Source organism: Choloepus didactylus, chromosome 5 (genome assembly GCF_015220235.1).
Source record: "Choloepus didactylus isolate mChoDid1 chromosome 5, mChoDid1.pri, whole genome shotgun sequence".
Classification (NCBI taxonomy): Eukaryota; Metazoa; Chordata; class Mammalia; order Pilosa; family Megalonychidae; genus Choloepus; species Choloepus didactylus.
The window spans coordinates 161225457-161250282 of record NC_051311.1 but is presented as its reverse complement, the minus strand read 5'-3'; the positions used below and the strand labels follow the sequence as shown (position 1 = coordinate 161250282).

The window sequence follows — 24826 nt, the reverse complement described above, 5'->3', positions numbered from 1 at the left end:
AGCCGAATGCGGAGCCCATCGTTGGAGTCCGTGACTACCAAGATAGAGGGGCTCAGACGTCCCTCCCCCTATTTATACAAGCAGGTCACTGCCAAGGGCAGATCTCAGGAGGAGAAAAGGCTGGGTCCTTCAGTGTACTGAGGAGCTATGAACAGAGAAATACATTCCCGCAGTGGAGGCCAGGGCTGGGGGGACAGAGGCTGCTTTGAACTGAGAGGTCCGCAGCCCTGCTCTGCCTCCTGGGTACACCTGAGTCCAAGGTGAGTCACCTGCAGAACGCTGATGACAATGACAAGAACTGCCTCATTCACTTATGGTCGATACATTCGCTTATGGTAGATACATTCGCTTATGGTAGATACATTCGCTTATGGTAGATACATTTGCTTAATGTAGATAAAGAAGCCTTACAGGGGCAAGAACAGAGTCAGTGTGAAGGAGCTGAAATTTAATTCAAAGAATGACTACCTCAGTCTAAGGAAGAAGACCTGGCAGCAGGAGACAGGCTCTCCCTAGGCTAGAAAAAGTGGAAGAGAAAATAAAGGGGCAAGTTCAATGAAGGCCTTCGGTGAGAGGCTCTTCTCAGGGACATCTTCAAATTTGGGCTCTGCCTGCCAACACTTATTTACCACGTGGACTTGGAAAATCAAGCTATCTCCTTGTCTCCTGGGCAGCCCCTTCCTTTATCTTCCTAATTTTTATCATGCAGGAGGGGAGAGTCAGAGTCAGAAGTTGACCTTTTGATACCAGGGATGCCGTATCCGACTGGCTGGGGTGGCTGGCCAGAACAACTTCCCAAGAATTTTCTGGACAATGGGAAAGAAGGTGGGAATGCATCAATGCAGGAGGCAATAGTGGCCATCCCTGTTCCAGACTGTTCCATTTTTCTGACTGTTACCTATGAAAAGAGATCACTCTCTTCCCCGGCAGAGTAGTATAGTGGCAACAGCACAAAACTAAATCCTGATTTTGCTGTGTGCACCAAGGCTCTCTGAGCCTGCGTCTTCATTGGTAAAAAAAGGGATCTAAGAATATGGAACTTCTTTTTCTACTTCCATTTTTATTTGATGTTTCCAAACACACAAAAAAAAGTCAAGATTCTTACGCCAATTATCTTAAATGAAGCAATTCAAAGTGTGTACAACAGTCATTTTCCCTTCTTCAGTGTTGCTGAAGTGTGATCAACAGAAAAATGAAAGGCGTGTGCTTAGTTGGAACATGTCACTGTTTACAAAGCATGAAGGACAGTTTCTACCTCGTGTCTGCAAATTCTTAATTTACAATAATGAGTTCTTTTCTGTTTTGTCTTTTTTTTTTTTTTTTTTTTTTTAAATTTGCGAGGCACATGAGATTGAAAACTTTAGCTGCCAATTTTATCCAAGTACCACACCAAAACCACAGGTGACAGTTCCAACACTGCAAAGTTTGGTGGATTGAGATAGTAGACATTATTTTTTGTAGTAGGTTCAACTGTTTAGTTTGAAAATGTTGGCTTTTTCTTTTAAGAAAAATGAATTTCCTTAGGGCCTTTCCTCTAATTTTGCTTGACTGGGATCCAAAAGAAACCCACACAAATTTAAAGTATGACAACTCTAAAGTATTCTGTTGCAGTATACAAATAAAAGACACAGGAACTTTGCTAGTTGCATAGACTAAAGATGATCATTTGCTAAACGACTCACATGGCACAACTTAGTCCAAACATTTCTAACCAAAGAAAACTATACAACAATATTTATAGGTTAAATTTTTAAGAAATGGTAGTTATCAGTTCTGTACATATTTTTGCATGTCAAACAAGAAAACATGCCACATACCATGCAACCCTTGCACAGCTGCCAGACCCCTAGTCACGCAGTCACCTAGAGCCATGTCCTGCTTACCAAATAGTTGTCCCCATGCTTGGACTTGAGCATGCGTGTGACCTCCTCCAGGTTGTGGAGGTAGGACTCCTCTGAGCAGCTGGCAGGGAAGGAGACAGCGATGATGCGCTCCGTGATATAAGTCAGGTCGAGCTCGTAGCCGTCCTCCATGGTGGGGCTCAGGACAGCAGGCCTGGGGGAGAGGTGGGGGCTCGTCAGGAGACAGGGACCCAGCAGCCAGGAGAAAGGAGGAGAGGACGGGCACTCGCTGGATCCAGTTTACATATAAGGACACGGAGCTACGGGCAGCGTGGGGCTGCATTTTCTGAGCTCTTTTCCAATCACAGGCTGGCACTGTATAAGTCTGAGAAGTTTCCTTAAAGGTCATTTCAGGGTCAATACAAGCTACTAACAGGGAAAAAAATCAACATGGAAAAAAGGAGTTGAAAGCAGGGCCTCGGGAGGTCTGAGAGCCAAGCAGACGGGGTGCAGTGGAATCAAAGTGGGGGATTTTAATTCTGGTTTCGATGGGAGGAGGGGTCAGGATAGACTTAGCCTCCTTGGAGGTTTCTAGGGCAGACAAAAGGCAGGAGGGAAGAGAGCATTCCAGGAAGAAGGGGTCCTGCCAGCAGACTCCAGGGCTGCGAAACAGCTCCACACACGTGACACCTGCGAGCAGCCTGCTCTGTCTCACCTGTCCCGGGCTGGGGGCAGGTGTAGTAAGAGAGGAGGCTGGTGGGTCCCAGGGGCCAGATCCGAGGCCCTGGAGGCCCATGGGGGAGGCTGGACTTGACTCTCTCAGGGGTGGGGACGAACTGGGAAGGAACGTCGGCTGCAGAATAAGCAAACGAGTTTTCATAAACTTTTCATAAAGTTCATTCAGCCAGGAGAATTGACGATGGAGGAGGGGGGGAGGAAAAGGGAGAGGTGGAGGAGGAAGAGGAGGCAGAGGCAGAAGAGAAGGAGGAGAGGGAGGAGGAAAGGGGGTGGAAGAGGGGGAGGAGGAAGAGGAGGAGGAGGAGGAAGAGGAGGAAGAGGAGGAAGAGAAGGAGGAAGAGGAGGAGGAGGAAGAGGGGGAGGACGAAGAGGGGGAGGATGAAGAAGAGGAGGAAGAGGAGGAAGAGAAGGAGGAAGAGGAGGAGGAGGAAGAGGAAGAGGGGAAGGATGAAGAAAATGAGGAGGAGGAAGAGGAAGAGAAGGAGGAGGAAGAGGGAGTGGAGGAGGACACTCTTTAAAAATGCCTACAATACCACCATCATACCTAAAAGAACTTCAATATCATCAAATATCCAACATCATAAGTTTATTTCTTACAGTTCATTTGTTCAAATCAGGATCCAAACTATTTACCAAGATCTCTCCCTCTCCTCTTTTCACAGATATGGATGCAAAAGACACATATATTATTATTTTGAAAATCAAATCAGAATTTCTGAACATGGATGTAAAAAAAAGATGTCTCATACACCAACCACAATCCCCAAATAGGGAGTCTTGAAAGATTTTTGCATCCAGAGCACTGGCTGAGGGTAGTCTCTACGGAGGCAAAGGCAGGTCTCAACCTGCTAAAATTGCTAAAATCAAATCTGGAATCTTTTATTTTTACAATCAAACCAGTCTGATGTCATTACTCACTGACAGACAACCACGTGTTCTCACAGTCTGGGCTTCTAATACCGTGAGATCACATCCAGGAAAAGGGACCTAATATATCTCATCTTTGAGCAGTTACCCTTAAAATTAAAAACCAATTAAGAAGTGAAGCTAAGATGGTGGCATAGAGGAGTGGAAGCTAGTGAGTCCCCCTGGAACAACTAATTAAGCAACCAGGAACAGCTAGTAAATAATCCGGAATAACTGTGGGGGCACAAAGGTAACCATCCACTCATCATACACCAACCTGAATTGGGAGGAATGCCCAAGATCGCAGCATAAAATCTGTAAGTAAAAACTGAGGATCCAAGCCGGGAGCCCCCTTTCCCCACATCTCAAGCTGCAAAGCCTCGTGGAGCCAGAGAGCAGCTCTCTCCAAGCGAGTGAATATAGCACCGCTGAGCTCCAACTGGGGTTTTAATTATTAAGTGTGGACTGTTCGATACTTTGGGTGAAGACTGACCTTGGAGAGCCGGAGGGTGGCCACAGACTAGCCCTGAAGAGAGCTTTCTGTCCCTGTTTCAGCTCAGTGGAGAAAGCCTCAGCCATTTTCAGTTCCCAGTGCTCTGACCCAGACAAGGGTAGAGATAGCACAGGCAGAGAAAGACCACCGAAATGGTAATAAACTCCCCCTAGGGGTATATCTTCCCTAAGAGGAAAGGGGTGGGGCCCAGCTCTACTACCTGCCTTCCATTCAGAACCAGACCCCCAGAGCCTGGGAGAAAACAGCCACGGGCCACATCTACTTACACCAGTCTGGAGTTACAGGCTGACAGGCACCACCTGCTGGGCAGAAAAGCACAGTAACCCGAGGCCTCATAGGATGTACCAATTTTCTAAGACACCCTCAGGGAAACCGGATACTGAATATTTCTTCCGTCTGGGACCTGAGCCTGTCTGGTCAGGGAAAACCTGATTAGGGTAACCAAGGAAACCATGCCTAGACAACATAAAACTACAACTGACACTAAGAGAAATGAAGTTACGGCTCAATCAGAGGAACAAACTTACACTTCAACTAACATACAGGAACTTAAACAACTAATACTAAGTCAATTCAAGAAGTTTAGGGAGGATATGGCAAAAGAGAGGGACCGTATAATGAAAACACTGGGCATGGACAAGGCAGAATTGAAAGTTTAAAAAACCAACTGACAGAATCTATGGAAATGAAAGGCAAAACACAAGAGATGAAAGACATAACGGAAACATACAACAGCAGATCTCAAGAGGCAGAAGAAAACACTCAGGAACTGGAGAACAAGTCACCTGAAAGCCTACACACAAAAGAAGAGATAGAGAAAAGAATGGAAAAATACAAGTAACATCTCCAGGAACTTAAGGACAAAAGAAAAATTAGGAATGTACATATCATTGGTGTCCCTGAAGGAGAAGAGAAGGGAAAAGGGGCAGAAACAATTATACAGGAAACAATTAATGAAAATTTCCCATCTCATATGAAAGACATAAAATTACGATCCAAGAAGCTCAGCATACCCCAAACAGAATAAATCTGAATAGGTCCACACCAAGACACGTAATAATCAGATTATCAAACGTCAAAGATAAAGAGAGAATCCTGGAAGCAGAAAGAGAAAAGCGATCCATCACATGCAAAGTGTGCTGGTTTGGATGTATTATGTCCCCCAAAACACCATTATCTTTGATGTAATCTTGTGTGGGCAGATGTATTAACGTTGATTGGACTGTAATTCTTTGAGTGTTTCCACTGAGATGTGACCCACCCAATTGTGGGTGATGACTCTGATTGGAAAGCTTCCGTGGAGGTGTGTCTCCACCCATTCAGCATGGGCCTTTATTAGTTTACTAGAGCACTATATAAGCTCAGACAGAAGTAGCGAACTTGCTACAGCCAAGAGAAACACTTTGAATAATGCACAGGAGTTGAGAGAGGAACTGCAGTTTAGAGAGACATTTTGGAGACAGCCTTTGAAAGCAGACTTTTGCTCCAGAGAAGCTAAGAGAGGACAAATGCCCCAAGAGCAACTGAGAGTGACATTCTGGAGAGAAGCTGAAGCCTAGAGAGGAATGTCCTGGGAGAAAGCCATTTTGAAATCAGAACTCTGGAGCAGATTCCAGTCATGTGCCTTCCCAGCTAACAGAGGTTTTCTGGATGCTATTAGCCATCCTCCAGTGAAGGTACCTGATGGTTGATGCATTACCTTGGATATTTTATGGCCTTAAGTCTGTAACTGTAACTGTGTAACCAAATAAGTCCCTTTTATATAAGCCAATACATTTCTGGTGTTTTGCATTCTGGCAGCATTAGCAAACTAGAACAGATTTTGGTACTGGAAGTGGGGTTCTGCTGTGCTTGCAAATACCAAACATGTTGGAATGGCTTTTTAAATGGATAAGGGGAAGATTCTGGAGGAATTGTGAGGAGCTTGATAGAAAAGGCCTAGACTGCTTCAAAGGGACTGTTTGTGGAAATATGGACTCTAAAGATACTTCTGATGAGGTCTTGAGCAGAAATGATGAATGTGTGGCAAACTGGAAGGAAAGTGATCGTTGTCTTAAAGTGGTAGAGAATTTGTCAAAATTGAGTCCTTGTGTTGGATGGAAGACAGAACTTGAAAGTGATGACCTGGAATATTTAGCTGATGATATCTCCAAGCAAAATATAAAAGAAGCAGCCTGGCTTTTACCTGCAGGTTATAGTAAAATGCAAGAGGACAGAGATAAGCTGAAAAATGAACCCTTGGTTTCAAAGAAATCAGAAATTGATGGCCTGAAAAACTCTGGGCTTCCTGGGGGTAAAACACCAGAAGCTACAGCCCAATGTGAGGATGTAACCAAACATGGAACACAGCTGCCATTTCAGCACAAGCCAAGATTGGAGAAGGAGTTAAGCTGAAAGGATTTGTAGAAAGTCCTATTGTCTGATGGCTTTGACCCCTGTGTGCTTCATGGGAAGCCAACAGAATTTTTGTAAGCTCTTTACAGAACCACTTCCAGTTGGGACTGGAGGAGACAGACAAGGAACAAATTGAAGGAAAAGTTTCTTCAAAGACAGAGCCATGGAGGTTGAGGTCTGGAGTCAAGACGTCTCAGGCTGGGAGAGCGATGTGGCTCACACGCATGGAAAGGGTGAGTTTGCCCAGAGGTCAAGTGTGGGCCTTCCACCTTGATGTTCAGGAAAGGTGTTGCCACCTTGGGCCTCAAAGGGGGTGGATCACATTCCCAGGGAATTGGGGAGAGCCTGGCTGCCACCCCACTGTTCTGAAGGGGTTGAGCATGTGCCCCAGAGATGGAAGAGAATTGGGGCTCTGTCCCAATATTTGACGAGGGTGGGGCTGAGAAGTTGGTCTCTCCAATGTGTGAATATGTTGGAGCACTCACCCCAATGTTTGGAGAGGAAAAGAGCTGCCACGAAGTCTCTTCAGAAGGGTTAGACTCCCACTCTCTCCAACCCCAAGGATAAATGACTCTCAGACTTTGAAATCTAATGGAATTTGCCCTACGAGTTTTAGGAGTTGTTTTGGTCCTGTTAACCCTGTTTTCCTTTCAGTTTCTCCTTATGGCAATGGTAATGCTTACCATATGACTGTCCCTCCTTTGTGCATTGGAAGCAGATAACTTGTTCTGAGTCTCACAGGTACGGAGCCAGAGGGGAATACTGCTTTTGGACAGACAATGCCTGTAACTGATACTAATGGGTTCTTGTACTGACATATTGTTACTGAAATGATGTAAGTTTCTGTGATCTTGCAATGGGACTAATGTATTTTATATATGGAAAGATCATGTCATTTTGGGGTCCAGGGTGTGGAATGTGCTGGTTTGGATATATTATGTCCCCCAAAACACCATTATCTTTGAAGCAGTCTTGTGTGGGCAGGAAAAGTATTGGTGTTGATTGGGTTGGAGATTTTTGATTGGATGTTTCCATGGAGATGTGATCACTCAATTTAAGGTGAGATCTTTCACTGGATTATTTCCATGGAGGTATTGTCCTGCCTATTCAGCAGGGATCTTGATAAGTTTACTGGTGCACTATATAAGCTCAGACAGAAGCAGCAAGCTTGCTACAGCCAAGAGGGACACTTTGAAGAACACACAGGAGCTGAGAGAGGAACTGCAGTTTACAGACATTTTAAGGGCAGCCATTGAAAACAGACTCTTGCTCCAGAGAAGCTAAGAGAGGACAAATGCCCCAAGAGCAACTGAGAGTGACATTCTGGAGAGAAGCTGAAGCCTAGAGAGGAATGTCCTGGGAGAAAGCCATTTTGAAATCAGAACTCCAGAACAAATGCCAGCCGCATGCCTTCCCAGCTAACAGAGGTTTTCCAGACACCATTGGCCATCGTCCAATGAAGGTACCTGATTGTTGATGACTTACCTTGGACATTTTATGGCCTTAAGACCGTAACTTTGTAACCAAATAAACCCCCTTTATAAAAGCTGATCCATTGCTAGTGTTTCCCAAAAAAGCAGCATTAGCAAACTAGAACACAAAGGAAGCGTGATAAGACTATGTGCAGATTTCTCAAAAGAAACCATGGAGGCAAGAAGGAAGTGGGGTGATATATTTAATATACTAAAAGAGAAAAACCACCAACCAAGAATACTATATCTGGCAAAACTGTTCTTCAAATATGAAGGAGAGCTTAAAATATGCTCTGACAAACTGACAATGACAGTTTGTGAACAAGATACCTGCTCTACAGGAAACACTAAAGGAAGCACTAAAGACAGAAAGGAAAAGACAGGAGTGAGAGGTTTGGAATACAATTTTGGGAGACAGTAGTACAGCAATGTAAGTACACTCAACAAAGGTGACTGTGAGTATGGTTGAAAGAGGAAGGCTGGGACCATGTAGGACACCAGAAGGAAAGACAAAAAATAAAGACTGGGACTGTATAACTCAGGGAAACCTAGGGGGCTCAACGATTGTAATAAAAGGTATAAATATGTTTTTACATGAGGTAGAACAAATGAATGTCAACATTGCAAGGTGTTAAAACAGGGTGGGATTGGGGGAAAATACCATCATTGGAAACTAGAGACTATAATTAACAGAAACATTGTATTGTGCTTCCTTTAATATAACAAAGGCAATATACCAAAGCTAAATGCATATGGGGGGTGGGGGGAATAGGGGAAGGATATGGGACTCCCGGCCTTGGTGATGTTATCTGACTCTTTATTCTACTTTAGGTTAATGCTATCTTCCCTTTTGTTGCCGTCTAGCTGTCATGTTTTTGTTGTTGTTGTTTTATTTCTCTCTTTCTTTTTTCTTTTTCTTTTGTCTCTCCGCCTTCTTTGACTCTTCCTCCTCTCTGGGGAAGAAATGGAGAAGTCCTTATATAGATAGTGGTGATGGTGCGGAATACATAAATATGTGACTATTCAATTGTTTACTTAGGACGGAATGTGTGGTGTGTGAACAAAACCATCTTAAAAGAAAAGGGTTGAAGAAGAAACCTTGAGGGCACTATATTGAGTGAAATAAGACAGACACATAAAGGCAACTATTGCAGGATCTCACTGATATGAACTAATTGTAATATGTAAACTCATAGACATGAAATATAAGTTACCAGGATATAGAATGAGGCTAAAGAAGAGGGAGTGTTTGCTTCTTACGAGCAGAATGTTCAACTAGGGTGAACTTAAATGTTTGGAAATGGACAGGAGTGATGGTAGCATGTTGTGAGAATAACTAACAGTGCTGAAAGGTGTATGAATGTGGTGGAAACGGTAAACTCAGAGTCACGCATGTCACCAGAAGGAAGGCTGGAGGTCAAAAGATGGGAATGTATAAAACTGAATCCTATGGTGGGCAATGTCCGTGATTAACTGCACAAATATTAGAAATGTCTTTCTTGAACTAGAACAAATGTATGACACTATAACTAGAAGTTAATAATAAAGAGGCATATAGAAAAATATATATACCTATTGCAAACTATATACTACAATTAGCAGTATTTTAACATTCTTTCATCAACAGTAACAAATGTACTATACCCAAACTATGAATCAGTAACGGGAGGGGGTGAGGGGTATGGGAGGATCTGAGTTTCCTTTTTTGTCTTTTATTTCTTTTCTGGGGTAACGAAAATGTTCTAAAAATTGAAAAAAAAATTAATTGTGGTGATGAATGCACAGCTGTATGATGGTATCATGGGCAATTGATTGTACACTTTGGATCTTTGGATAGTTGTATGGTATGTGAACAATCTCAATAAAATATATATACATTAAAAAAAAAAAAAACCAAGTCCAGTAAAAGGGAACACAGTGAAAATACCAGAGAAAAGAAAGCAAGCAGTGTGGTGTGTGTTTTAAAGTAGATGTGGTGCTAAGGAAAAAAATGCTTACCCTCCGTTTCCAAGTATTGTCAGAAAATAAAGTCTTTAGATTCCAAAAAAATAAATAATAATAATAATAAAAAAAGCAATTAAGGTTACTGTAGAATAAATCAACATAGGCCCAAGTTTCCTCTGGGAACTTGATTTGAGTCAAGGCCAGAGACGTGGAAAGAGTTTTCAACACGGATACTCACTGCAATGATTTATCACAGCAGATAGGTGGGGTTCGTAAGTGGTGGCGTCCTGGCACCTGCAAATAACAAGAAGCTGGTCATTTTGAGAGTTCATCCTCCTGCCAGCTCATGCATTCCCATGGACCACAGAGAAGGAACAATGACAACTTTTGCATGGTCGGTCAAACATTGTGACGGTCGGCTTGTTTTGTCACCTCAGAAGGTTCGCCATCACATCAGTGTATTTCTACCCTGAGATTCCAGATCGCACATGGCTCATCTGCAGGAAACAACTTCCATTAAGGAACAGGACAATGGAGCTTCCCTCCAGTTAAGGCAAGGTAAAGAGTCACTAGAAAGGTAGAAAGTGCTTTTCTGATTCGCACAGTAGGCACTCAATAAATACTAGCTGTCACCACCATCCATTAGTAGAACTTTCTCATCATGAACATAATTAACACCACTGAATCACATATTTGACTGTGGTTCAAATGGGAAATTTTAGGTTGTATATATGTTACTAGAATGAAAAGTAAAAAAAAAAAAACATAGGACTATACAACACAAGCAGGGAACCTTCATGAAAACTATGGACTATAGTTGATAGTACAATTATAATAATATTCTTTCATCAATTGTAACAGAGGTACCACACTAGTGCAAGGAGTTTATTTTAGGGGGTTATGTGGGAAGTCTGTAATTGATGCATCTTTTTACTGTAAACCTACAATTTTTCTAATATAAATGAATGAATGAATGAATGAATGGTTAGCCACCACCATCATCATCATCATGACTATTCTTTTTTTGAAAGAACCAGTTAATGACTTTCAAGGAGTTTTCAATTGTCTACTCCTTTTTTTTAAAAAAAAAAAAAAGCCTAGTCAACAGGGAGAAAAGTCTCCCATCTTAAGCACCTAACAGTTTATATTACCCTTCCATAGACATCCACCATTTTGGGAGATGTTCCCAGCAACTTGAGGAGGAAAGAATTAGTCAGCAGCTTTTCAGAAGTGAGGACATTGAGGGTTGAGAGACAAAAGTGGGGACTGGTGGAGAGGTAGGAGATGGCCTCATGGCACAGCACTCCTAATGCTCTCCTGCCACACTGTTCTTTTCTCTCAGGACTCCTGGCGAGAGCTCCTCAGTGTCCACGTGGGCTCCTGGATGCTAGCTCCTGTGAAGCGCCAACCCAAAGCACATCCCCGCAGAAGGTTCTACCAGCATGCCAGCTGCCCAGAGCCTGCCTCTGCCTCCCCGGAGCCCAGGACCTCCCCTTCAGCGCCAGAGCTCTCAGCACTTCCCCTGGCCACAGAGAAACCCTTTCCAGAGAGCCTCCAACACCCACGACTGCCATGTGGTTTCCCACTGAGGCACCTGCATCCTAACCTGGGCTCCACGGTTTCTAAGGAAATTTCAGGGATCAAGGTAGGTGTTTTCCCGGACACAAAGCCTAAAGCCAACTGCAAACACCAGAGAGATAATGATCTCAGCTTCAGGGGAGTAAAAAAAGAAAAGCCAGGGGTGACAGCTTGCTCTTTCCTCAGATACACGGCCACGTGTCCAAGAGATCAGCCTGGGAGCCAGGTTGCTTGGGTTTACCTCCCGAGCTGCAAATCGCCAGATGTTTGCCCCAAGGCAAGCCTCTTAAGTCTTTCTCTTCTCCAGTCCCCTTGTTTTAGAAGTGAAAATAACAGTGCAAAGTCTCAAGGAGTTGTCTGGGGATTCACTGAGACAATTCCAGCAAATGGCTCAGAACCCAAGTGATGGGGACAGGAAAACACCCCGTCTCCACTGTGCAAACCCGAACCAGGGGCAGCACCTCAGCTCCCTGCCGCCCCAGCCCACGGACCTCCCCACTCCCAGAGCCAGCCCTTCCTGCTCTGCTGCAGTTTCATGAGCCCACGCAGAAATGGGTGCAGGAGGCTCTGAGCTGACTGGCCCCAGCTTCCAGAAGCCCTGACTGAGCCACACTAGACAAACTCGAAAACTCAAAACAATGTTCTGTTTGGTTTGCCTATAAGAATAGTGAAAATTAAAATGCTGAAAAGATTAAAGTATTGGTGAAAAGGAAACAGACTCAGCCTCTTAGAAGACAATTTGGCAGTATCTGTATAAAAAGCCTTTAAAATGCATGTACCATTTGACTTAGCAATTTCAGGAGTCTATCCTAAGGAAATAACAGATAGTGTGTACGACTATACGGACAATGGTGCACTGTGCTCTGTCACTTATAAAATACCACAAAGTAGCCCCCAGCCTAAGAGCTCAGCAGTATACCGTGATTCAATACAGTAAATGGGCAGGTGAGCAAGCTACGCAGACCCCATAGGTGCCAATGATCCACTGAACAATTAAAGCAAGCACAACCAGCTGAAGAGCACTATGGGCACACTATTGTAAAAAGAAAAGGACAAGTTTTACACACACACATGGGTGTACACACATGAACACACATATGCTTACATACATATGTGCCTATGTGTGTGTATACACTAACACACAGACTCACACTCATGTATGCACATACACTTTTACACATGTGCTCACACACAGTCACATGCTTATGCACACATGCTCATGTGTGTACTTTGCACACATGCTTTTGCCCTCACATTCAAACTTGTGCACATGCACACATTCATGTGCTCATACATGCACACATACATGTTCACACACACGTACATGCTTGTGCACACACATGTTCATGCACAGGTACAATCACATGCACACATGCATATACACCCATGCATGCCTGCTTGCACTCACACATGCTCACGCAACACACTCTCACGCACACATACGTACACATATACCCTCATAGGTGCACACATGCCTACACTTTCACACATCCTCACACACACACACACACACATACACACCCACATGGATGAATGGCCAGACTGTAGACTGATGCGGCAGTAGTTTATTTCTGGAATGTGGTAGTACATTATCCCTTTTTCTGACTTTTTCCTGATCTTATGCATTTTTTTCTTTTTCTACCATGAATTTGGATTACTTCCATCAATGCAGGGGAAAGCGGCCATGCCTCCAGGGATGAGGCTCTAGTTCTCCAGTGTAGCATTCAGGATCCCACCCCACCCCCACTGTCATCAAAGGGGCTGCTGCCACCTGCTTCCCCACCGCAGGACGAGGCCAAAAGTGGATGGTGAGGACCCAGGAACCGGACAGCCCACAGCCCACCTAAAGACATTCAGATTCAAACACTGCACTGGAAAAAAGACACAGAGGGGCTGAGGCCGGCCTGAGAGCGAACCCCTGCCACTGCTGTGTGGCCAGGTCACGGCACCTGAATCCCTCTCCCAAAGTGCTGCCCGGAAGCCCCTCCCCACCATCCATCCCTGCCTGCCCCCTGCCTCCCAGGCCTCCACCCACCTTTGGCGACCACAACTTGGCTTCAACCTCTGCCACCAATCCCAGCTGATCGTCAGAGTCACCAGGGTGGGGAGTGGGCACTGGAGACTTTAAAGGTAACTGGGTGATTCCCCCCATCACCGTGTTAGAGAAACAGAGGACCCCAGAGGGAGGCACATGACACAATTCATGGTCCTTTTAGCTCGTGCGGGTTTTTAAATTTCATTTGGGGGCATGCTGGATAATGTACGCAATATATTTGGAAAGTGATACATGTACACAATTTATTAAGTAAATACACTTATTGTATTATGTTATACTGTATTCACAATTAAGAATAAGTATTTTTTACTGCAAGGGTATATAATCAAAACTGGAGAGCACTGCTTTCACTACTTAATTAGCATAAAAGAATTTGATTCCTTCATTTAATATTTTCCAAACTTTCCTGTATGTCCACGAAGAAGGGACAAACTATGATACACCATGTTGTGACCCAAGTAAAAACATATGGCTGTTTCCACAAAGCAGGAGAGGGAAAGGACAAAACCTTGAGGGAAGGGAAAGGTCTGTTGCATTTGTTTCTGAATCCTTCATCCGAGGTTTGGCAGGTCAGAATAAATTGCTGAATGAAAGAATAAATGAGCTGAAAAGCAGACATGAAAAGCAAAATGGTCTGGTTCCCTTACCTGGTCGACAGCATAATTCTCAAGCACATCATCACTGAGGGTGCAAAGCCTGCTCAAAGTCTCTAAAGGGAGCCCCGAGAATGAAAAATTGCAATGTGGTTCCAGGTTAGGGTAACAAACTGAGCTCTGAAGGGATAAGCCTTTCCTTCTCAGCCCTCTGCAGGGGATGAGGTTTTTGTGGTCCCATATGCACAAGGTTCTACCCCACCCTTGGCTGCAACAATCCCCACAAGTCTCAGCATCTCCAAGCCAACAGCTAGAGGTCAGAGCTCCCCTCCACCACCTTACTAAGAGCAAAGCCCTTCAGCTGCAACCTCTCCCTGCCAGCCATCTGCATCCCAGCACTGTGCCCGGTGCCCAGAGAATGCTCAGGAAAGGACTGGATTAGCCTGGCCTGGGTCAGATAGGACCCCTTGGCCTAAGACTCCTGCTCCTTCCAAACTTACTCCTGATCAGGCAAGATCAGACCAGCTCAAGGCAATGACCTGCCAGGGGACAGGGATGGGGAGGGGGTGGTGTCCCTGTACTCGCAACTTATTCTAAATCGCTGCTTCTTCAATTTCCTTCAGCTTATTTTATTACCGATTGGATTTTCCATTCACTCTAGTTAATTTGTCCGTCCTATTGTTCTTTTCCATTCCATTCATGGCAACCTCCCCTTTTCCTGGCCTTATAATCCAAACTGTATCAAAATACCGTATTTTCAAAAGCAAGATTCCAAACACTTCCCTGAAAAGACACTGTATTTCCCTCCCATCCAGTAAGATGAGGAGTTAGAATATTCCAGCAGCCCTCCTCCTCTTTCATCCATAACTCATGCTCCCACGAGCCCTTGGCCATGACCCACCCAACCCCCCTTGGGGTGTGGAGCTCTGACTCCTCTACAGAGAGTAAGGAAGTGATGGTGCAATACAGGGGGCACCTGAATGTCACTGAGAAAATGGAGCAAATGCAAACTTAGCAGAAGTGCAAGACCTCCCTGGGGAATGGGAATGCGGTGTGAAAGGACCCACCGCTGTAGAGTCCATGGCAGGTGCATCATCAAGGGGGGCCAGGGCGGAGAGGGGGTGTCAGAGAGCATGTCTGCCGGAGCCCAGGAGTGAGAAGCTGTCTCTAGAACCACGGACAGTTCTGTGTCCTTGGCCAGCTCACCTAATAAGTTCTCTACACCTCAATTTCCTTATCTGTGGATGGGTATAAAATAGCATCCCACCATTTACAGGGTTGTTCTGAGGTCAACAAAGTCATCTACAGGAAGTGCTGAGCTCAGCAAGTTGAAACCATGCAAATCCATCTCAATTATCAATCCTTTGAAAATTTTTATCATCAGTTATACCAGGCAAGGATAAAAGAGTAAAACTAATATTTATTTAGCTCATTGTAATTTAAATCATTAGGAGCATTGAAAATTAAAGAGTTTTATTTATTTGTAACTTAGCAAAAATAGTTCCAACAGTGCTTGCCACCATCTTCTCATAGTATAAACGTACGATACGGAGTGAGCACCTTTTCTATGCCTTGGTGAACTGCCACACTCCTAAGTTCGATCAGCTTCCAAAATGTTGTGTTTTGTACTTTAATGCTGTGAAATATCACTGAGAGTTCCCTTAATGGGAAATCTGTAGCTGACTTCTTTTCCTCTGTGACATCTTCATCCATTTTGCCACTTTCCTCTTTTATGCTGACAAGTTTACCATCTCTGAGTTCCTCTGGCTGCACATCCAGAGTCTCTTGAACAGTGAAAGTGTCAACATCCCTGCCATCAGCTATTTCTTTTACAATTCTATTTACATTCTATCTGGATTTCACTTACAGCATTATTATTCTCATTCCTGGCTGCACTTTCATCTTTGTAGGCCAGCTCCATCTTTCAATAACCCATTTTTGTCTAATGTCACCTTGGGTTTATCACGGGAGAAAAGAGGCAGCACAACCACACACACTGCTGTCTGTGTGTGACCTAATGACAGATGCGCACCACCAACCACCCTTGGGCTTTGAGAGCAGTGACATGATTGGTCACTGACATGATGTGCATCTGTCATTTAGGCTGTGATTGGTGGACCAAAGAGCTAGCAACAAAGTTTGTGCTTTATGTAATTACTCACAGTTAGCACACCATGGCAACCTACATTTGAACTGTGCTATTGGGAGACTGGTTCTACTTAACCAAATTGTGGCAAGTGAAATGAGTGCACACCAGAACTGTGCAAAGCAAAGACCACTTGTAATTAAATTACAGATAATGAGATTTTGTTGCTGCTAGTTTCCTCCCTTCCCACACATGCCCATCGCCCTCCTGGGGCCTTGGGAACTCTCACTCTGCGTGTTTTACTGGAGTCACAACGAGGAAATAACAAGACTTAAAAAACAGGGAGACATAAATGATTCTAAACTTCCCCTTCCCACCACACTCACACACTATTCAGACCTGTTAATTATTCTCACTGTAATGTGCTACCATCACCTCTGTCCATTTCCAGATGTTTAAGTTCAACCTAGTTAAACATTCTGCACATATTAAGCAACCGCTCCCCATTCTTTAGCCTCATTCTATTTCCTGGTTATCTATATTCTATATTTTATGTCTATGAGTTTACACATTATAATTAGATCATATGTAAGATCATGCAGTTTTTGTCCTTTTGTGTCTCATTTATTTCACTTAACTTAATGCCCTCAAGGTTCTTTCATGTTGTTGTGTGCTTCAGGGCTTCATTCCTTCTTACTGCTGAATAATGGATTCCAAGTTTAGAGGCATGCATGTCACCAGAAGGAAAGGAACGTGGAAATGTATAACACAGTGAATATTGTAGTGGGCATTGACTGTGATTAACTGTGCAAATATTAAAAAGTTCTTTCATGAACTAGAACAAATGTATGACACTATTATAAGGAGTTAATAATAGAGGGGTAAATGGGGACAATGTACCTATTGCAAACTATGGACTAAAGGTAATAGTAATATTTTAATAATCTTTCATTAGCAATAACAAATGCACCACACCAATACCATGGGTCAATAATAGGGTGTATACAGGGTATGGGAGGATTTGGGTTTTCTTTTTCATTTTTATTTCTTTTCTGCAGTAAAACTGATCATGGGGTTGTATGCAGTCTATGTGATGATACTGTGAGACAGTGACTGTATACTTTGGATGGTTTGTATGGTGTGTGAATATATCTCAATAAAACTGTATTAAAAAAATATACAAGGAGGTAGAACCCCGCTCACTATCTTAGACCTGCATATGACACCTGATCCTTCTAGAATATCTGCAATGGAACCAATCCATGCCTTTCAAGTGTCCCGCATTCCCAAAGGGAGCCTGAGCTAAGGCTGAGGCCATAGCAAAGACCCCACTAGCTTATTTAAGGTCGCCCCAGTCCCTGGTCTCAGCCATTGAGACACTGATTCTCAGTTTGGCACACCCCAGGGATGAGCAGGGAAGCTACTCACAGGCAGTCAGTTCCTGCTACAACTCAGGCCCACAGCTTTTTTTTGTTGTGCAATCCTGCCAAAAATACTACGGATTGCCAAGCTACAAGAACTTCATTTTTGGCTCAGAGTGGCAGAGCGTGTTTGGAGAAATCAAGACCAGAGCACGTTTTGAAGGGCATTTGTTCACTAATGAGGTAGAATTTGCAGAAGCAAATACCAGAAAGCAGACCTGGCCCCTGGGAACTGATAATCCACCATCTCAGCTTAATTACCATAACGTGCCATATAGAAGGTGAAAAGGAAATGAGCAGGGCTTAGCCTGAACGTTAGACAGGCCTGGCTTTGGGAAGGCAGGTGTGACTTCACATCTGCAGACCCCTTACCTGCAGCCAGGTCACTGGCCCTGGGTTAAAGTCTTCTCATCTCTTTTTCTTTCATCCTAGCAGCTCTATCTCTACCTTTTCAAACCCCAAACTGGCAACTGAAGTGCAATACTGAAAATAAATGTTTGCCTGGTCATGGGTCTGTCCTCCCAGTTGTTCTAGAAACACCGCCCTGGGTTTGAATCCTTGCTGGGTACCCAAATCCCTCCTCTGCATCCTGGGCAAAGAGAACAGCGCCCTCCCAAGACAGCGTGCTCACCAGCAGCCTATGCAGTAACAGGTGGCCCAGTGCAAGATGCTAGTAGCTACAGTCAGGCACTCAGATCCCCGATATCAGGATTTTGGGGGCATTTTTTTTCTCTTAGGTAAAAAATCCTGGCTGTGCTTCATAGCCTTCCATATTCAATTAATAAGACAGGCACATTAAAAAAAAAAAAAAAAAGTCTGGTCAGATCTATCAGTCACATCCTGCTTACCTTTGCAAAATAACTCACACATGTGTGCATACACACACATACACACACACACAGAGCTCCAGAGCTTTTTAACTTACAAAAGCATTTGCATGCACAGCCATTTTCCCCGTTGAGTCAGTGATGACTGTCAGGACTCCCAAATACTTGTCTAAATCGATGCCAACAACTGGCTGGGCAGGGACAGCCCACGATGCCAACTTGCACAGATCCCTGACTTAACCCCACTCTCCTCACTCAAGGAAATACCAAATGGGGCAGTGCCTTGGTTTGCCAGGGCAGCTATGATGTACTGATTTATTGCCTCCCACCTTTGGAGGCTGGAGGTCCAACATCATGGTGTGGGCAGGACTTTCTCCGAAGTCTGCCGCGTTCTAGTGGTGACCTGCTGAAAACCCTCCATAGGTCTCCTCCGTGGTGGCCTTTGGCTTCTACTTCTGTACCGGAATTTCCTTTGCATCTCAAGACTCCAGTCATATTGGCTTAAGGCCCACCCTGATTCAACTTGGATCATTTTAATAGGATCTTTGAAGACCCTATTTACAAATGGGTGCACACCCACAGGGCCAGGGATTAGGACATCAACAAGTCTTTGTGGGGGACACGAGTCAATCCCCAAGAGACAGGTAGAGAAAGCCTAGTGGAGGGGGTGAGAGCACCTTCTTGAATCCAACCCCCCTCCCCAACATTCCCTCTCCACTCTCTGCCTCAACCACACCTCGTGGACCCTCAGAGCCACATTCACCTTCATTTTCTCACTGCCCTGCACCCACCCACTGGGTAAAGACCCCAGGACAGGCCAAGGGAGTCTCCTGGGCTTTGACGCAGAAGCCATCCCAGTGCAGGTGGGATGGTGGAGGGAAAGGCTGGAACTGGGTGGATGGAACCAAGCACTGCACATTGGAGAGGATGGGTTGGGGGGGGTGTGGGGGAACCCCACATCCAGGTGCAGGAGAGGTGCCAGGGATGAGCTGTGCAAACTCTCCTGTTTACATCATGTATTCACATCATTATGATTCAGCTGCTATGTTACTTGCCCCATGCTGCCTGCTGCAATTCCTTGAAGTAGATCTTACTGTTCTCATTCTATGCCTGCCTAAATTGAATTTCAAGGGAGCCAAAAAGCTAGCTGCTGACCAGAGAGCTGGTAAGTGGCAGACCTGGGGGTTCAGCACAGCCCACTACAAAACCCACAGTCTTTGCACACTCCTGTCCTGTCTAGGCTGAACGGCTGAGTAACCACTTTTAGTTTGGCCCTTTACTCTTCCTCCAGAATTAACGTGCGGGTGCAGCAATTCCTGTCCGGGGGAGCCCTCATGAATGGCAGGGCACCCCAGAAGCTGCAGCCAGGGCGCTGAGCCTGCAGGGGGCAGCACCAGCCCTCCCTGCAGCAACAGCGCAGCCCTGAGGCTTCTGCCGTTTTCTGCAGATTCTTAACCAGCTGTCACCTCCCCCGAAAAAGCTCTCAGCGCATCTCCCTTTACAAAAAAAAAAAAAAAAAAAAAAAGGTAGAAGGCAAAACTGTAGCCTGCCCCCTTCATCTCAACCATCGTCACCTACAGCCACTCAGCTGCATCCTATGCCAATCAAGAATCAATTTAGAACAATAGGACACTATCACCATGTGCAAGTTTGTCAATAAAGAGAGACCTTCTTGAAGGCAGGGACCTCCCATCTTCTCCACCCCACACCCACCTCTTCAGCCCCTAGCCAAGGACCCACAGGTAGCAACTCCCTGCTTGGGGCCTGGCAATGTGCCACCCAGCAATCCTTCAGTGGCTCGCCCATTTGGAGATGGGGGACAAGGTGTATCCGAGGGGGTGGGAGGGTAGGGCTGGTTCAGTTAGGGCAGGGATGGGAAAGTCCTCCCTGTCTGGGTGACCGCTTCCAGGGAGACTACCAGAAGGGAGAAGGTTTCAGACAGAGAGCACCATGAGTGCAAAGGCCCTGCATCCTGGGAGCAGCGACAGACCAGGTGGGCAGAGCACAGGCACGGAGGGGAAAAGGGGATAGGATGTGAGGCTGAGAGGAGGTCCCTGGCAGGAAGACAGAGGACCCCCGGTCAGCACCAGGACACACCAAGGCTGCAGAGCATGCCGGGCTCAGCCTTGTTTCTCAGACTCCCCATCCTGAGCACCAGCACGCCACCCCCTGAACAGCAGAACCAGGAGCCTGTGTGCCCACGTCCCTCCTCCTCCCGAGGGTTCAACACTGAAAGCTCAGCCCCATCTGTCAGCTCCCTTTAAAAAGCCACAAGGTCAGTGGCACCCAGAGCAGACACAGACAGGGGGTCCACGGGGACCAGCAGAGGCAGGTGGGACCCATGGGGTGGCACTTCATTTTACCCAGTGTCACCACCCCGAATGTCTTGTCTCCTGTCTCAGGCAGCCAGGGAACTGATTTCAGGCTCTGGGCCGGTAACTTGGCAGGACACACAGTTCACATAAGGTCCCCGGGCATCGACGGCGAACAGGACGAGGGCCCCTGGCTGTTGCACAGTGAGATCCAGTGCAAAGGGGCAAGGCAAGCGGGGTCTGGATTCCAGGAGCCCACCTTTCCTGGGGTCTCAGCATGCCCCAGGCCCTGGGCTGGGCCTCCTCTCATAGAGTCTCATGTTCAGTCTTCCCTGCTTTGGAAGAGTTTACTAGCCTCATTTTCCACAGGAGGAATCAGAATTCACCGTGGAAGAAATTCCCCAGAATACAGCAGTGCTGAGGCCTGAAGCTGCTGCCCCCCTAAAAGGACACCCACTTTGGGAGAGATGGCTCCTCTGTAGGTCCATTTTGACCTTTTACAGCAACCTTTAGGACTCAGTCCTACAAACCCAAGTCATCAGGAATAGACCCGGGTGCCACCGTGACCCCACCCTGTGGGCTCAGGGCTTGGGGCACTGCAGTCAACCGATCAGAGATTAAACCTGGGTTGGCTTTCCTAAGTAAGGCCATGTTCAAGAAAAACCTGTAGTTTCATAAGGAAAAGGGAATACGTTTTAAGGATGTGTGAGACATCTGTTTGCACCACCACTATTTTATTCTCATCAATCCGCATGAGAGAAAAATATATTCTACAAAATACACTGATGGTTAAAGGGGCTGAATGTGTCAAAGGACATTATACCATACTAATCTTCCATTTCCCTTCTCCCAGGGAGGCTACGTTAACAGAGGCACTCCCCAGTTGAGGAATGAATGAATGAATGAATGGGGACTCGGGCTCTGGAGCCGCACGGGGCCCTAAAATCTCAGTTTCCTCCTCTATGAAAGAGGGACTGGGTTAGGATGGCTTGCCTCAGGTTGTTCACATGAAGTTGTTCTCTGGTATGTGCGGTGTTTATGTCCTATAAGATCCCCCGAATACAAAATCAGAGAATACTGAACCATTCACCCAGAGGGAAATAGAGGGTTAAGTTCCTGCAAAGCTCTGGTCACAAGGTTTCCACAAGGATCAATACCTAACCTGGTTTTATGTGTGTTTCTCTCCAAGGATACTTTACATCTCTTGCTTCCTCCTTAAATTTGCAAATTATGACTCTCCAGTTAGTTCTTTGCTCCACCAGCCTCTTAGAGACTGCCCCCATTGAACCCATTTAGAAGCAGGATCGTTGCCATCTGAGCATTCAAACAAGCCGCAGAACGCAAATTTAAACAAGTTTAATTAAAAAATTGCATTGGGGGCAGGTCCCTGGAGCTCATGACACAAGGTGCCGATTCATGTGCTCTGTGCATGGCCTGAATGACCACAGAAGAGCCCGAGAACATGTATTTGGGGTGACAGATAAATTTTAGTGAGTAGGAGAATCACAAACACAGAGGATTGACTGTAATAAGAAGATGCTGGATTTTAGCTAAAACAAACACTTGGTTTTATAATGATTGTTTTAAAATACATTAGTGACCACAGTGTACTCAAATACCCTCCCCCCAAGCAGCTGAAATTCAGTTAATTACAGCAGCAGGGACAAAATTCCAATACAACCAATCCCATGTGTTGAATGATGTACCCCCCCAAAAAACACGTTCTTAGTCCATTCCTGTGGGTGTGAACCAATTGTAAATAGGACCTATTGAAGATGTTATTTGGAGTTAAGGTGTGGCCCAACTGAATTAGGGTGGGTCTTAATCTATTACTGGAGGCCTTATAAGGAGAAAGCCATGGGAGGAGCTGGGAAAGGAATGCAGAAGAGACAGGAGAGGACAACTCCATTTGATGGGAAAACCAAGGAACCCCAAGGATTGCCAGCCAGCCCCGGGAGGAAGCAAGACTTCCAGCCTCTGACACATGAGCTAATAAACCCCTGTCGTTCAGCCAACCCTTTGAAGATGTCCACTTCCTTTAAAAACCATTCAATATGCCAGAACTTTCACAAGACGCCTCTTGGGAGAAGCACAATGGATTGGAACAGCCGTGGTCCTGGGTCTTATGTAAACGTGTCATAATCTGATAATCCATCCCACACCTTGATCGAACCACGGATCCAAGATACAGTTGCTAGTTAGGCAATGCCCAGTTGTAACCCACCTGCACCAATGTAAGCAAGTGTGCTATGATTACTGAGCTTAAAATATTTTTATGATTTAAAAACAAAGCATAATGCCATGTAGCTTAACATAGAAAGCAAGCATTACAATAACCTGTTGGCAAAACAATGTGATTCTCACCCTACACGTCATTCAAAGATTAAAAATTTGAAAAGAATGCATAACCACCAAATGCTGGCACCATCATTCATTCACCCTTTCCCAATGAAAGAGCCCACAGCACTGCCCAGATCCCAAAGAGGTAGCCTCACGGGCCCCTTTCCTCCACCGCAGAATAGGGAGGCTGTCAGACAAAAACAAAGACCCCTTGGCTCCAATACTCTGTGACTCCAATGTAGCATTATATGGCTTGATGTACTACTAACTCCAGGCTGGAAATCTGAACGTCATGCAAAGCCCAACCACCGCCCAAGTCTTTAAAACATCAAGAATTGTATCATTTCAAAGTTTGGGGCCAAGAAGAGGAAACTGCAAACTGTGCTTTCACCACTTGGAGACGCCCCTCAACCACTTCAGTTGGTCAAAGTCAGAAGTAGTGTTGAATTATGCAAAGTTTGACTATGTGAAGTGTTCAGAAGTAAAGCCTTCATGTAAATTATGCCCACTTGGGACCCCCAACATCCCCCCAAAGGAACTCCTTCTTGAATCGCTACATGGAGGAGGATGGGGTAGGAAGGAGGGCTGTGCATCTCTCTGACTATTTAAGGGCATGGTGAGACACCCACCTATACCACCTGAAGTTGACGTAAGACCCAGAGCGTCTCAGGGACATCCTCCAGGTGCTCATAGCCTGCAAACCACATTCAGGTCCCCAGCTCCACACCAGCACCAGGCTCCCACAAATCTCCCCCGTTAGAGGTACAAAGGCCCGGGATGGGGACAAAGCAAAGAAAGAGACAATGACAATTAAATGCAATACAGGCTCCAGTAATGGAGGAGAAAAGGCCCAAAAGGACACTAATGGAAAAATAATGGAATATAGGCTGTAAACTTTGCATCCATGCTAAATTTCCTGACCTTGATAACTGCCGTTAAGGTGGTTTCAGAAGCAAGTATCTTTGTTCTCAGGAAATGCACATGGAAGTATTAAGTATTCACAGAACATGATGTATACAACTTACTCTCAAATGTTCAGAAAATAGATTAAAAGAGACAGACAGACAGATAAATAGATGGGTGATGGATGGATAGAATGATACATCAAATATGGTAAAATGTTAAAATTGGTGGGATCTCGGTATCTGAGTTAGGAGTATGTTGGAGTTCTCTGGGTTTTGTACTATTTCTGCAACTCTCCTGTAACTTTGAAACTATTTCAAAATAAAAAGTTTAGGAAGAAAAAATTGCCAATAAAAACTTGATGACTGGCCACAAGCACTCAGATAGATTTGTTTTGCCCCCACTGTCAATAACAGGCATGCACGGTACTCAGCAGTCTACACAGCACAGCCACCAAGACAGCCTTCTTTGATGCCAGCGGGACCCCCTGTAGATAGACATGGCTACCCCTAGCCTCAGAAAGGGAAATGAGGATTTAGAAGGACCCCAGATGCGTCTGCCATCTCACAATTAAGATGTGGCAGCACCTTCCACTACCAAGAATCTGGAATCTTTCCAATCCCCCAGCTTTCCAATTCCTCCCCCAAATCTGGACTCTTTCCCAATCCCTCAGCCACAGAATGCTGTCCCTGAAAGTGGGATCAGTGAGGGAAGGGGCCTTTTCTTAGGAGGATTATAATAGCCCTATGCTCAAGAGGACAGAATACTGTAATCAACTCATCACTTCTAAAGAGGCTTCTGCTATTTGGCATGTTCTGAAATCTCCCAAGGGGGTAAATAAAAAAAAAAAGAAACTTCCTTCAGGGGTTATATTAGGAATCAAGCGGACGACGTGCCTGTG

The 24826-nt window shown here is 45.2% G+C and overlaps 1 protein-coding gene across 6 annotated transcripts in view; it reads right to left on the bottom strand.

The window, feature by feature from the left end:
• Window positions 1-24826, bottom strand: part of TNS3 (tensin 3) — a 390960-nt gene that overhangs the window by 162714 nt on the left and 203420 nt on the right. For all 6 annotated transcript variants that reach the window (XR_005217079.1, XM_037837214.1, XM_037837219.1 and 3 more), the window contains 2 exons: window positions 10048-10103; window positions 1884-2055 (listed from right to left, as the gene is read on the bottom strand). Coding sequence is in view for 5 of the 6 variants with exons in the window: in XM_037837214.1 (XP_037693142.1) it covers window positions 1884-2055; window positions 10048-10103 (228 nt within the window). In the remaining variant the exon portion in view is untranslated. The remainder of the gene's footprint in view (window positions 1-1883; window positions 2056-10047; window positions 10104-24826) is intronic.